The 12,320-nt window shown below is 47.6% G+C and overlaps 1 protein-coding gene across 1 annotated transcript in view; it reads right to left on the bottom strand.

Annotated features, from left to right (window-relative positions):
- The window catches only part of ITGA9 (integrin subunit alpha 9), a 343,148-nt gene that overhangs the window by 324,191 nt on the left and 6,637 nt on the right, over window positions 1-12,320 (bottom strand). The window contains exons 2-3 of the mRNA XM_020285519.2: window positions 1,528-1,655; window positions 63-169 (exon numbers count right to left, since the gene is read on the bottom strand). Coding sequence (XP_020141108.2) covers window positions 63-169; window positions 1,528-1,655 — 235 coding nt within the window. The remainder of the gene's footprint in view (window positions 1-62; window positions 170-1,527; window positions 1,656-12,320) is intronic.

Raw genomic sequence — 12,320 nt, 5'->3', positions numbered from 1 at the left:
ATCGAAGTCAGTCATTCTCGGAGAGCCACCCCCCTTCCCAGAGCACCCGCGGGAGGCCTTACCAACACTCGGCCGTCAGGCTTGGGCTGCCGGGCCAGGCTCACCCCCATCCACTCATCGTCCCGGTCTTCCCGACAGGTCTTTCCACAGGGTGTGCCCCGGTTCTTCCCTGGAAGAAAAAGAGAACAAACAGCCAGACTCAGATTGAGGAATGATGTTCCGCTGGCTGCTTCTCAAAGGGGAGCCCACAACAGCCCAAATGTTTGCTACCCGTGAGGAAATAAGGAAGTTGCAATAAAATAGACATCAAGTCCATCACTACGCACATACGCTGTTGAAGGCAGCCAATTATTTTTTTACACAGCAAGACTTTCTCGATGAAGGAAGCAGTGCCCTGATTTATGTTCTGAAGCAAGCTCCTTAATTTGTTCTGTACCAGTAACAAACAGTTCATATAAGCCAGTCATTTTGAGGAGCTCTAGAGAACACCATGGACACCTCTCCTTTTCTGCTAAAGAAAATCAAGACAAATCTTTATCTTAAAACAACAACAATTAGAAGATCTTGATGGGAAAGGACTTTGGAGAAAGAACTTGAAGTTGTTAACTATAACAAGAGAGCTCCTATTTATTGAGTACCTCCTATGTGCCGGACACAGTTCTGCGCTCCCACCTCTGCTCTCTCAACCCTTTCAAGTCCATTCTCGTGAGGCAGGTACCTTAGTCTCGAATTTACAGGTGAGGGAACTGAGGCCCAAGAAGCTACAGGACAGTCCCAGTAAGTCCCAACTGGGCTTTGAATCTAGGCAGATCCATCTGATTCCAAAGATGCTGTATTTTCCACTAGGCCAACGTGAGCTTTTAAAAACATCCCTCTGATCATCTTTCCCTACTTAAAACGTAAAATTTTAAACTGATTTCAATGGCCTCCCCCCTCATACAGAGAATAAAATCCTAACACCCTGCCCTGGCCTGCCAGGCCCTGTGTGGTCCGGCCCCAGCTCGCCTTGCCGCCTCCTCTGCTCCCACTCTCCCCTGCTCAGCACCCCGGCTGCACCGTCCTCACTCTGTACTTCAGAACGGCATGATCTCTGCTTGGAGGTTCAGTGTCTGGGACTTGTCCGGTACCTGCCAACACTTACCTGCCCGGTGCATCCTTCTAATCGTGTGTGGGAAGATCCCCAGAGAAGCCTTTCTTCACCCTGCACTCTAGATTGGATCAAATACCTTCCCTCCAGTCTTCTCTCACGCAATTATCTGTTTCAATGTCTCTTTTGCCCACTAATACATGAGAGCTCAGGATGGTAGGATCCTTGTTTGTTTTGGTCACCAGTGTATCCAGTGCTTAATAACTAATAGCTAATATATATTTGTTGGAGGGAAGGAGAAAAAGAGGGATGGATGGATGGATGGATGGATGGATGGATGGATGGATGAATGGGTGCATGATCAGGCCACCATGGGAAGAAAAAGAGCAGAGTGTGAGGATGCAGAACCCACTTCCACCTTGGCAGTGACGTCCACTCACCTCGAGCCATGTCCAGTTCGGTGCATCTCCGGTCAGGGTTCGTATGAACGCGGCATTTAAACACAGCCCCGGGGGACTTCACTGAAGTGCTGTATTTGGAGTCTGCCTTTGGGGCGCCCACAAGGACCCTGCACATCAAGAGGAAAGGGCTTTCTGTCACAACCCAGTATCAGACAAGAAAAGGCAGATGGTTAAACGCTAAGCCAGCCATGGGTGGGCTGCCTGAATGCTTGCTGGGAAACCATATTAGACTGTGCTGTGTGGGCTGGAAGTTGGGGGGGTGTCCTACAGTGAACTGTTAGATCTTCTCCAGGCACATTAAAAGCTCAAGGAGCTGGGCATGGTGGTGCGTGCCTACAGTCCCAGCTACTCAAGAGGCTAAGGTAGGAGGATCGTTTGAGCCCAGGAGGTCAAGTCCAGCCTCAGCAACACAGTGAGACCCTGTCTCTCAAAAATAAAGGTCTATGCGATGATTGGGAACACATATAACCAACAAAAGGTTCCTATTCAGAACCAATAAAGAACTATAAATCAATAACAAAAATACAGACAAACCAATAGAATAATGGGCCAAAGACTTGAAGAGATACTTCACAAAAGAAGATAGCCAACTGGCCAATAAACACATGAAAAGGTGCTCAACAAGATTAGTTATCAGGGAAATCCAAATGAGATACCACTTCACACCAACTAGCAGGCTAAAACCAAAAGGACTGGAAATGCCAAGTGCTGGCATGGATTTAGAGCAACCAACCGGAACCTTCATTCCCTGCTGGTGGGAGTGTAAACCGTCAAAACCACTTTGGAAAACTATTCAACAGTTTCTAATGAAGCTGAACATGTGCCTATCCTATGAACCAGTAATTCCGTTTCTAGGAATATGCTCGATAGAAATACGTACACGTCTACCGGGAGACACACAAAATGTTCACAGCTGAGTACGTAATAGTCAAAAACCAAAAGAAACCTAAAGGCCCGTTAATGTTAAGAGTGGATAAATGATGGTATAGTAGTAATAGAATTCTACACAGCAATGAAAATCAATGAACAAAATTCAGTCACAACCACACAGATGAATCTCACAAACACAACACTGAGCAGAAGATGCCAGATACGACAGCATCCTGTCTTATTCCATTTGTCTGAAGTTCAAAAGCAGGTACAACTTAACCATGGTGCTAGAGGGCAGGATAGCGGTTACCTGTGGGGAGGAGAAAGGGAGATTGTAATTAGGGAAGGGGTACCTCTGGAGGTGGTGACAACATTCTACCTTTCAACCTCAATGTGTTTACACAAATTTGTGATCATTCATTTAATTGTATACCATATGGACAATATCCTGGATGGTGTCACATTTCAATAGGAAGTAGGAGATTGAGAGATACCATTTCTCTTCTGTCCTCCTCTCTTCTCAGTGCCTTTCACTGTCCCCCCCGCAATCAGGCATGTACAACATGGACATTTAGGGGGAAATAAGGAAAAAGCAGCCTCAGTGTGGATTGCAAACTGCATCCTCTCCCCCAGTACAGAAGTAGAATAGTTTGCATGTAAACAGGGACAAGAAGGAAGCTCTGAATTCTCCATCTTGAGCTGAAATGCTGCCTGGGGGTGGGCCATGGCCAGCAGGGGCCTCCCCTGGCTAGAGGGCAAGAGCAAGACCCACCAAGAAGACGGAAGAGATAGGTTTGGGCCTGTGTGTGGGTGCAGAACATGGGGGAAATAACACTAAGTTCCCCTCCAGATGTCAGGAAAACAATTTTGACCTACAGCTTTATGCATTGTTTCCGGAAAGTAGTCAACTGAAGATCTACAGCAAAGAATACCAAGCAACACTAATCGGGTATGGTTTGTGCTGAGCTATGAGCCATTTGGAAAAGGTCTTGGACAAGGAGACTTTAAACAAAATCCACGCTGATGTTCAAAGGGTAGAAAATTCCAAGCCACTGCACAGAGAGAACATGAGCTGTTCCGTATCTCCAGCAGTCCAGACAGGAGATGGAATTCACTTCACAAGGATATTAGGCACATTATGAAATTCATCGTCCCCTCCATGCCCTGAAATAGAACGCATTATCCGTTATGTGTTGTATCTTAAAAAAGGTGTCCAGCAGAGGTCAGAATGATCCTAGGCAGCCTCCCGGGAATGCAGAAAGCTGACCCAGGCTCCCCTCACTCTGTTCCCAAACTGCCTTCATCCTGGGATCTCAGCTTCAGAATGACACTGCTCCCCCCACCAGACTCCGGCTGTGCAAAGGGGTAGACAAACAAGGCCTCTATACCACAGAACAGAAGTCTGAGACCCCCAGAGGGGGGTCTTCAGCAAAGGCTAGCAGATATCACAAGGGACATCACCACTGACCTGGCTCAGAGACAAGGTGTCAGGCTTTATGAGAAGGCGTATGGGACCCGTTTTAAATCCCACTGCTCCTGAGCTCAACCCCTCCACACCCAGAACCCGAAGGATCTCTGAGGACACAAAGAGCCAGGGAGAGTCCCTGGGCATTCTTGGAGGGTCTGTATTTGATTCCTCAAGGAGGATGTCCTGCTGGGGTGTGAGAGGGGCCAGGCCCCCAACAGTGAGGGCACCTGAGCTGCCCTCTGGCCCCTCAATAATGTCCCCTCTGGGTTTTTACTGGGCCACAGCTGCAGAATTCCCAAGCAGAAGCAGGGCTGGAACCCACAGCCTTTTGGAAATCTAGGCAAGCACTTTCCCAAACAGACCACATGGCCTCGCTCACCCACACAAGGGCAGCTTGGCCAGCCCGTGGCTGCTCTAACTCAAATGCATGATGACATACACAACAAAACTCAGGCGAGAAGAAAGCCACATTAAGGGATCAATTTCCCCCTTTGCTTCTGGGACTGAGCTTTAGAGCCACCAGGGCTGGTCGAGGATCGGGCTCTGTAATGCTAGCTGTTTTCACAGGTGAGAAGAATTAGCAGCTTGGCCTCTCTAAACTGCCCAAACATCCTCAGCCTTTCTGCAGGTCAGGTTCTGAGAGCCGGGAGCATAAAATACCTCTTCCACCAAAAACTCTAGGGCCGCAGGGCCGGGTCCAAAAATTCCCACCAACTTCAGATTTACCTCGACACAGTGAATAATTGCCACTTGTAATTCATTTGGTAAAAATGACAAAAAAAAATAAATAAATAAACAAGAGTGAGAATTCATCGTGTACAAGGGAAAAGAAATGGCTACAAGGAACAACAGGCCCTTCCTCCATTGTGTGCTCCAAACTGGCACTGAAACTCTGGAAATTCTAGATAGCGCCACTGCTCCAAATTCACACAGATTCGTAGGTGATCTGAGCAGGAAGGGACGCTGGAGAGCTTAATTCCCAGGCACTGCTTCCTCTCGCCTGGAGCCAAGACGGAGAGGGGCAAAATTTACACCAAAATCTAAAGTAAAGGGACCTGCTGAGTTATTATGTACTCCCAAACCCAAAGTACTAAATGGTCCTGACAACAATGGTCAATTCAAACCCCGATAACCACCCTCTTGTTCAAACTTCCAAACAGCCAGTCAGATGAGGAGGTTGTGCCCAAACCCTGTGCAATGGGAAATGAAGCAAGAGATGCAGGGCCCTGTGTGTGCACACTTGTGCATGACACCCACGCGGCGCCACCCTGGAGGACGTGCTTGTATCTCTGTGTTTACAGAACATCGTGGCTTCCTCCGCAGCCCAGCACCGCTCTGTACCTGGGCCACTATCCAGCAAGACTGTGCTGCGGGCCAGCCCATGAGCAAGTCTTTTCTGAAGTTAATTCAACTGGCTGTTTGCCAGGCTGATCCCAAAAGATACAGGCATTACAGTGGCCCGGAGTCCAGGACAAGCCACTGCAAAGATGCCATCTGCTTCTTCTCTCATGGTCTTCTGAGTTATATAAAGAGACATCACAGCCACTTCAAAGATTCCCCCAAATCTTCCCTGGTACTCCTGACAATGCAATGTTTCTTTCCTCTGTACGGTTACCATATAAAAGGTCCTGAGTGTCACCAAAACCAGGCTCCCATGAATGAATCATCAAGCTGACTCTCACCTTTGCTTTGTCCTCAGACCAGCAGCATGGGGAACACCTGGAGCTTGACAGAAATGCAAGGCAATTGACAGCAATACAAAGCAATGACAAAGCAATGCAAAGCTTGACAGCAATGCAAAGCAATGCAAATCTCAGGCCCCATCCCCAGGCCATTAATCAGAACGTGCATTTTAACAAGATATCCAAGTGATCTATGGTCTAAGAAGTACTAATATAACCACCTACATGGATTATAAATAGTCATGTTCATTTGGAGCCAGCATGAAGAGATTGCCCTTGAGAAAGCGGGTACCTCCACCTATTCCATCCCCAGTTAAAGATGCCACAAACTGCAAAGACATTTTAGAGTTTTCTCATTAACCCAGGACTCTACTTTTTTCTTTTTTTTTTTCTTTTTTTTTTGAGACAGAGTCTCGCTTTGTTGCTCAGGCTAGAGTGAGTGCCGTGGCGTCAGCCTAGCTCACAGCAACCTCAAACTCCTGGGCTCAAGCAATCCTTCTGCCTCAGCCTCCTAAGTAGCTAGGACTATAGGCATGAGCCACCATGCCCGGCTACTTTTTTTTTTCTACATATATATTAGTTGGCCAATTATTTTCTTTCTATTTTATAGTAGAGACGGGGTCTCGCTCTTGCTCAGGCTGGTTTCGAACTCCTGACATCAAGCAATCCATCCGCCTCGGCCTCCCAGAGTGCTAGGATTACAGGCATGAGCCACCGAGCCTGGCCTGGACTCTAGATTTCTAATTAGGGTGACCAGCATATCGCAGGCACTCAGAATGTGCAGGTGCTGGGCAAGGCTCATTATGGACAGAATCAAATTGAGTCTTCACAGCAAACCCTGCAGGAGGTACTAATATTATCCCCATTTTACAGATGGGGAAGCAAGTGTCCAGCAGTGGTCACGGGACTTGTCTCAACCCATGAATCATGTTAAGAGAACTAGCTGCAGCTTGTACCCCAGCAGCTGCGTGCACCCCCCATTCCCTATCCTACCCGCCCTACATCAGCCAGAAAGGAGGAGAAGGAAAACCAACAAGCACCCAGTGCCCCTCTGCTGCCAGCCGCCCATGTGTGTGACCCCTGCCTGAGAAAGCCCAAGTCAGAGCTGTGATTTGGAAGCTCTGTCGTATCAAAGGACACGCTGGGCTTTGGAAGAGGAAGGAAGCCTTTCTCCTTCCCATCAGGCTCAGGGGACCCAAAAGGTGAATTTCAATCACCTTGCTTTTCCAGAGCACTGGCATTGCTGGCACGGTGTAAGCCAGAGGTTTGCCTCTTTTAATAAGCAGTTCACAAATCTCTTTGGAAACATGGACCCATTTGTTCATGTGCCAACACCGGTTCTGCTCGTGACAGTCTGCTTTCTTGCTCAAGGCAATCCTGTGAGGCAGCCTCTTGTGAGTATTCCACTCAGAGATGGTGACCTGCACCACTGGTAAGTGGCACAGCTGGGATTTGAACCCCGGGTGTCTATGTCCAAGGGCATGCTCTTTCCAACTCCCACCTTCTATGGCAGTTTAAGTGCCCTCCATTGTCCCCACAAAGCCACTTCCTCGGTTCCCCAGTTGTCACACTGGCTGCAAAGGCTCCACTCCAGCAGTCCGCCCTGCTCTGAACCTCTCCCACATTTTGAGGGTAAATTCCCTGGAGGACAGGTGACAGAAAAGGGCTGAGCCACAGCTGCCTCGCTGGGGAAGGAGGGGAACTGACAGTGCCTCAAAGGCTCCCTCCCTTCACACAACTGCCACGGCAGCGACCCCTCGGGACAAAATTACAGCCGGATCGAGGACAGCAACTGGGGATTAAAAACTTTAAACCCATTAGGCTTGCTTTCATGCATTTGATCCCAAAGCCAAGGTTTCCCCAGGGACCCATGTTTTGGTTACATGAGTCTAATTCAATCACTCTGTGTCCGCAGCAGGGAAACCCCAGGAATCGTTCACATCCTGCTGGGCAGAAAACAGCCCAGGCTGGAGAGGAGGAAGCAATGGTGCTGGGGGAGCCACCTCTGACCACACCAAACCCTGCAGTCCCAGAGGGAAGGGACTTGCTGGGAACCAATGCTTGCCCACTGAAGCCACGGAACCTGAAAGTCTTCAAAAGCCCTTCTTCTTACATTTGGGGAAACTGAGGCTTCAGCATTTAAGGAGTGGGATTTTAAACTAATAATTCCACATGGATTCTGAGCTTTAGGGCAAGTTGCTCGGGATGCTGAAGTGTAAGAAGCACAAGCAGTAGCACGAGATTCAAAATCCTGCCTCTACCACTGACAAGCTGTGTGACTTCAGACAAGTGTCTTAACCACACTGAGCCTCAGTTTTCCTCCTATGTAAAAATAGGAGCAATAAAAAAATGTACCTAAGGAGGGTTCTTATAAGATTTAAGCAAAAAAATGTTTATAAAACACCCAGCATGATGCCTGCTACAAAGTAGGTGTTCAAAGAATTGCCACAATGCTGGGCAGTAGTGGGCCAAACACCTTGACCCCCAATTGGTCCCAGCTCCAACTCCTGGCAACATCCAGGAGCTCACAGATGCTTAGAACTGTGAAAGTCATCTGGATCAAAATGGAGTCACTTGTGTTTAAAATCAAATCAAAACAAAACAAAACAAAAAAACCCTGACACATAGAACTGAGGAAGGCCATGAAGGCAGGGTTCTGATGCATAAATGACCGATAATAAGAACCATCACAAGACACTCTGCAAAAACCACAACCTTGCACAATGGCCATCACAACCTCACACACCAAAAAATACTTCTGCAAGAACATTTGCATAGCAACTGTCTGTCCAACCTCAGACTGGCACCACCCTTGTTATTGATCCTTGTAGCCAAGAATAATTATCTCAAAACAATTATGTAACCCTCCTCATTTTTCCTTTAAAAACCTTTGTCTTCCTGTACCTCCCTGAATTTACACATAGTTTACAATGGAACTTGTATTCCCACTGCCATGTCCTATTCCTGAATAAACATCATTTTCTTTTAGAAAGCCTCTCTCTGTTGTTTAGGTTATCAGAACTTTGGTCCCTTTTCTGGTGTGCTGGGCAGGAATTTATTCAGACACTCAGCTGAAGTCAGAGAACTCCAGGGATGACCAGATGCTTTCACCACCCATAACAGATCACAAAAATAACCATAATTCTCCACCCTTCCTATATCCCTGGCAGAGATGAGTCATCCCAGCTGAAGCCATCCTACACCAGCCAGCCAGCCAACCAACCAACCCAGAAGTTGATCACAGATGTATAAATGAGCCCAGCAGAGAACAGAAGAACCATCTAGCTGAACCCATCCCAAGCTGCCAACCATAAAGTGAGCTAACAAATTATGGTTTGAGCCACTAAGTTTGTTAGTGGTTTGCTATGCAGCAATGTTGGGGCAACAGAAAACAGATATATCATCAAGCTGGACATGCCACTTCTGAAGGGAACTGGACTATGGTTACTCTATTGCCCACTAATTGCTCCTGAGTCCAAACCAATATTCCAATTCCACAGCTAAGAACTATTGCTATAGCTCCTCTAGCTACCTGGTCTCCTTTCCTCTCCCACCAAAAAAATCTCATCCAACCAATCTCACCAACCAGGACCACAAACGTTTTCTGAGGGCTCTGATACAGGACAGGCAGGGCGGGGTGGTAGGAACAGCCCTGAAGAGAATACCTGGAGTCATACCCAGGACTATACCAGCTCCTCTACAGCTATGTGACCTTGGACACATCCCCTGGCTGCTCCAGCCCTTCCTTTCCTTTTCTATAAAGATAATAACAAATTCAAGGTCTCCTCCCAGGGCAGTGATGAGGCACAAAAGGAAGTGGCAAAGTGTCTGGGGGACCATGCACCCCAGGATGGCCTGACTGGCAAGAGTGGATTAAGGTCTACTATCTGCAAAGGCCAAAAACAGACTCAATTGCTCTCAAAAGATGCCTCAAGGCCCTTTTTCTTGCGCCTTAGGAACCTGACACCAGGGCCAGGGGCTTGATGAGGATGGGGTAGGAAGGGCAGCATGGCTGAGCCTGAGAACAGTCAGATTAGCATTGAATCAGGCCCACCTAGGTTCAAATCACAACTCTCCAATTGACTTGTGGGTAACCATGCGCAAGTGACTTGGTTTCTCTGTGCCACAGCAGCAGTCATGCCCACTGCCTCAAGGTGACTATGAGCCTAGTGCCCCTGGCACATAGGAAGTATTCACAAAAGGCTGGCAATAATAATTTTCATCCTGGGAGCCTAGGTTGGAATAAATAAATGGAGGGAGGTGGTGCAATCCATACCAGAAGATGCTAAGTCACAGAATGAAATAGATGGAGTTCCGGGCCCAGCTGGGAAAGAGCAGAGGAATGGGCAGGGTCCCACCCTGGAATGGCACTGGCCAGCTGCCCTGTCAGGGAGTGATGGGTCACTCAGAGGCTGCTGTCCTGGCAGACACGCTGAGGGGAGACAGCTGGAGAAGGAAGCATGGCAAGAGGACTGATGGTTCCTGCCACACCTGGGAGCATCAATAGACCCTCAAAATCCAACTGGTAGAGCAGGCTATAGACTTTTGGGAGAGCTAAGTAAAAGCCTCAACAACTTCCTGTTGGTTTCTTGTGATAATTTTCTTCTCCAAGAAAAATAAGGCAATACTTTCACTTTTTTTTTTTTAAATAAAATTCTCACCACAAACACCCCACCACCACCACCACCATTGGAACTGCAGACCTAACTCTCAGACTTCTCTGGAGCCTGGGATGAGAGCTAGAGCTCCTCCTAACACAGGTGGCCTCTCATCTGCCCCCTGGCTCTGCAAGAGCACAGAGAAGGAAGAGGCAAGCAAATCTTTAGGATTTACAATCCCACAGGTCACCAGTTAAAGGTGCCATCTCAGATCCTTTTTGGAAGCAGATAGGATATATATGAATGCACGAAAATGCAGATTTATGAAGAGCTTGACCAAATTTTTAGAGATCACACATAATGAAAAGTGTGTCTATGTAAGAGAATATTTCATTCATTTCTGTGTTGAGTATCAATAAAGTTTGATGAATAAATTAAAGCATCGGCAAATGTACTGAAAGCAAACTCTTTTAGCATCTCAAGTCAGGATGCAGAAGACCATCGGTTTCAGAAATCAGATCAAGTAACAATAGAAATAACTACTAATATCTATCAAAGGCTTACTATATGTTATGTGTTGTGCTTGGCCTTTGCAGACATCTCATTTAATGCCCCCAAAACCTGATAAGGGAGAAACCCTTATCACCCCTTTAAAGAATAAGGAACCGAGGCTTAAACAGCTGAAGTAACTAGGCAAGATCACACAGCTCCTAAGTGGGGGGCTGAGTAAGACAGGCTGAGAGCAAGGCTGATGTTGGGGCCCACCCTCTTGGCCACCAAGCATTTGTGCATTTTAATGGATCCCTTATTGTGGCAAAGAAGCCACAGATCTGGTTATTTTGGGGGAATCAGGGGCTACCATGAAGGTAGAGCCAGGAAGAACCCCACTCAGCTGAATCTGGACATCACTTTCTAGGGACTCATCCTGGTGCAAAAGAGGTGCCAAGACCCTCCACAGTCCTGTACAACACCAAGTTCACCCTGCACACATCACAGCTGTAACACTGGACAGGAAGGTGTAGGAGAGGCCACCTCCCACTTGGTGGCCTTAACACACCAAGGGACCAGCTGAGCTGGAGGAAATTAATTTCCTACCTTTTTATATGTTCAGCTCTTTGGGGGTACAAATCATCCTCTCTCACATATTGTTCTGGTGCAGAAGGTTTGACTCTGTGTGGGTTTCTTTAAAGAAGGTGCAAATCCGGGAGAGAATCCTAAAGACTGGACACCATGGCTACCTTCCCTGTCTGCTCTCCAGACAGAACTCCCTAAACAAGTGGCAAGAGACAGAGTGGATAAATAAAGAGGACTCAGAGTGGATGGGGAGGTTAGGTGGATACACTGGATAACCTGGAATGTTCCATCTTTCCTAGGACACTTCTGTCTTGAGGCCAAACAGACTTGGTGTGTGAGAGCAGGCTCCCCAAACGTCCCTGGCAGAATGACTGGGTCCCTGTTCACTCAGTGATCAAACATCTCCAGAAAGCAGAACCTTAGCATGCCCCCAAAGGTAGCCAGTGGGTCATGAAAGAGCATCCCCAAAGGGTGCTATAGAGAAACTACTGCTATGGTAATCTCATAACTTCTCTAGCAAAGCAGAGCAGAACAGAACTTCACAAGACAGATGCCTGGGGGCCCCGAAACCCCCAAACTCAGATTCTTGACTTCCTGAGAGGCTGTTGGGCTGGGTAGACAAAGGCACAGGTCCTGCTCTACTACTACTCAGTTGTCATGCGACTTGGGCAACAAATGCCTCTGTGCCTCAGTTTCCCCCTCTGTGATGGAGATAAAAGGATGGCCAGCTGCTACAGTCTGAATGTTTGTGACCCCTCACCCCCGCAATACACAAGATGATGGTTCTTGGAGGTGACGCCTTTGGGAGGTAGAGCCCTCATGAATGGGAGTAGTGCCCTTATAAAAGTGGCCCCAGAGAGCTCCCTCACCCCTTTTGCCATGTGAGGTTAGAGTGAGAAGATGGCTATCTATGAACCAGGAAACAGGCACTCACCAGACAACAAACCTGCCAGGGCCTTGATCTTGAACTTCCTGGCCTCCATGTGTGTGAGAAATAAATTTCCTATGTGTATAAGCCACCCAGCCTATGACAATTTGTTACAGAAGCCTGAACTAAGACACCAGCTGAAATGATTACTG

This window comes from Microcebus murinus, chromosome 1 (assembly GCF_040939455.1).
Source record: "Microcebus murinus isolate Inina chromosome 1, M.murinus_Inina_mat1.0, whole genome shotgun sequence".
In the NCBI taxonomy this organism is placed as follows: Eukaryota; Metazoa; Chordata; class Mammalia; order Primates; family Cheirogaleidae; genus Microcebus; species Microcebus murinus.
This window is presented reverse-complemented; position numbering and strand designations above follow the sequence as displayed.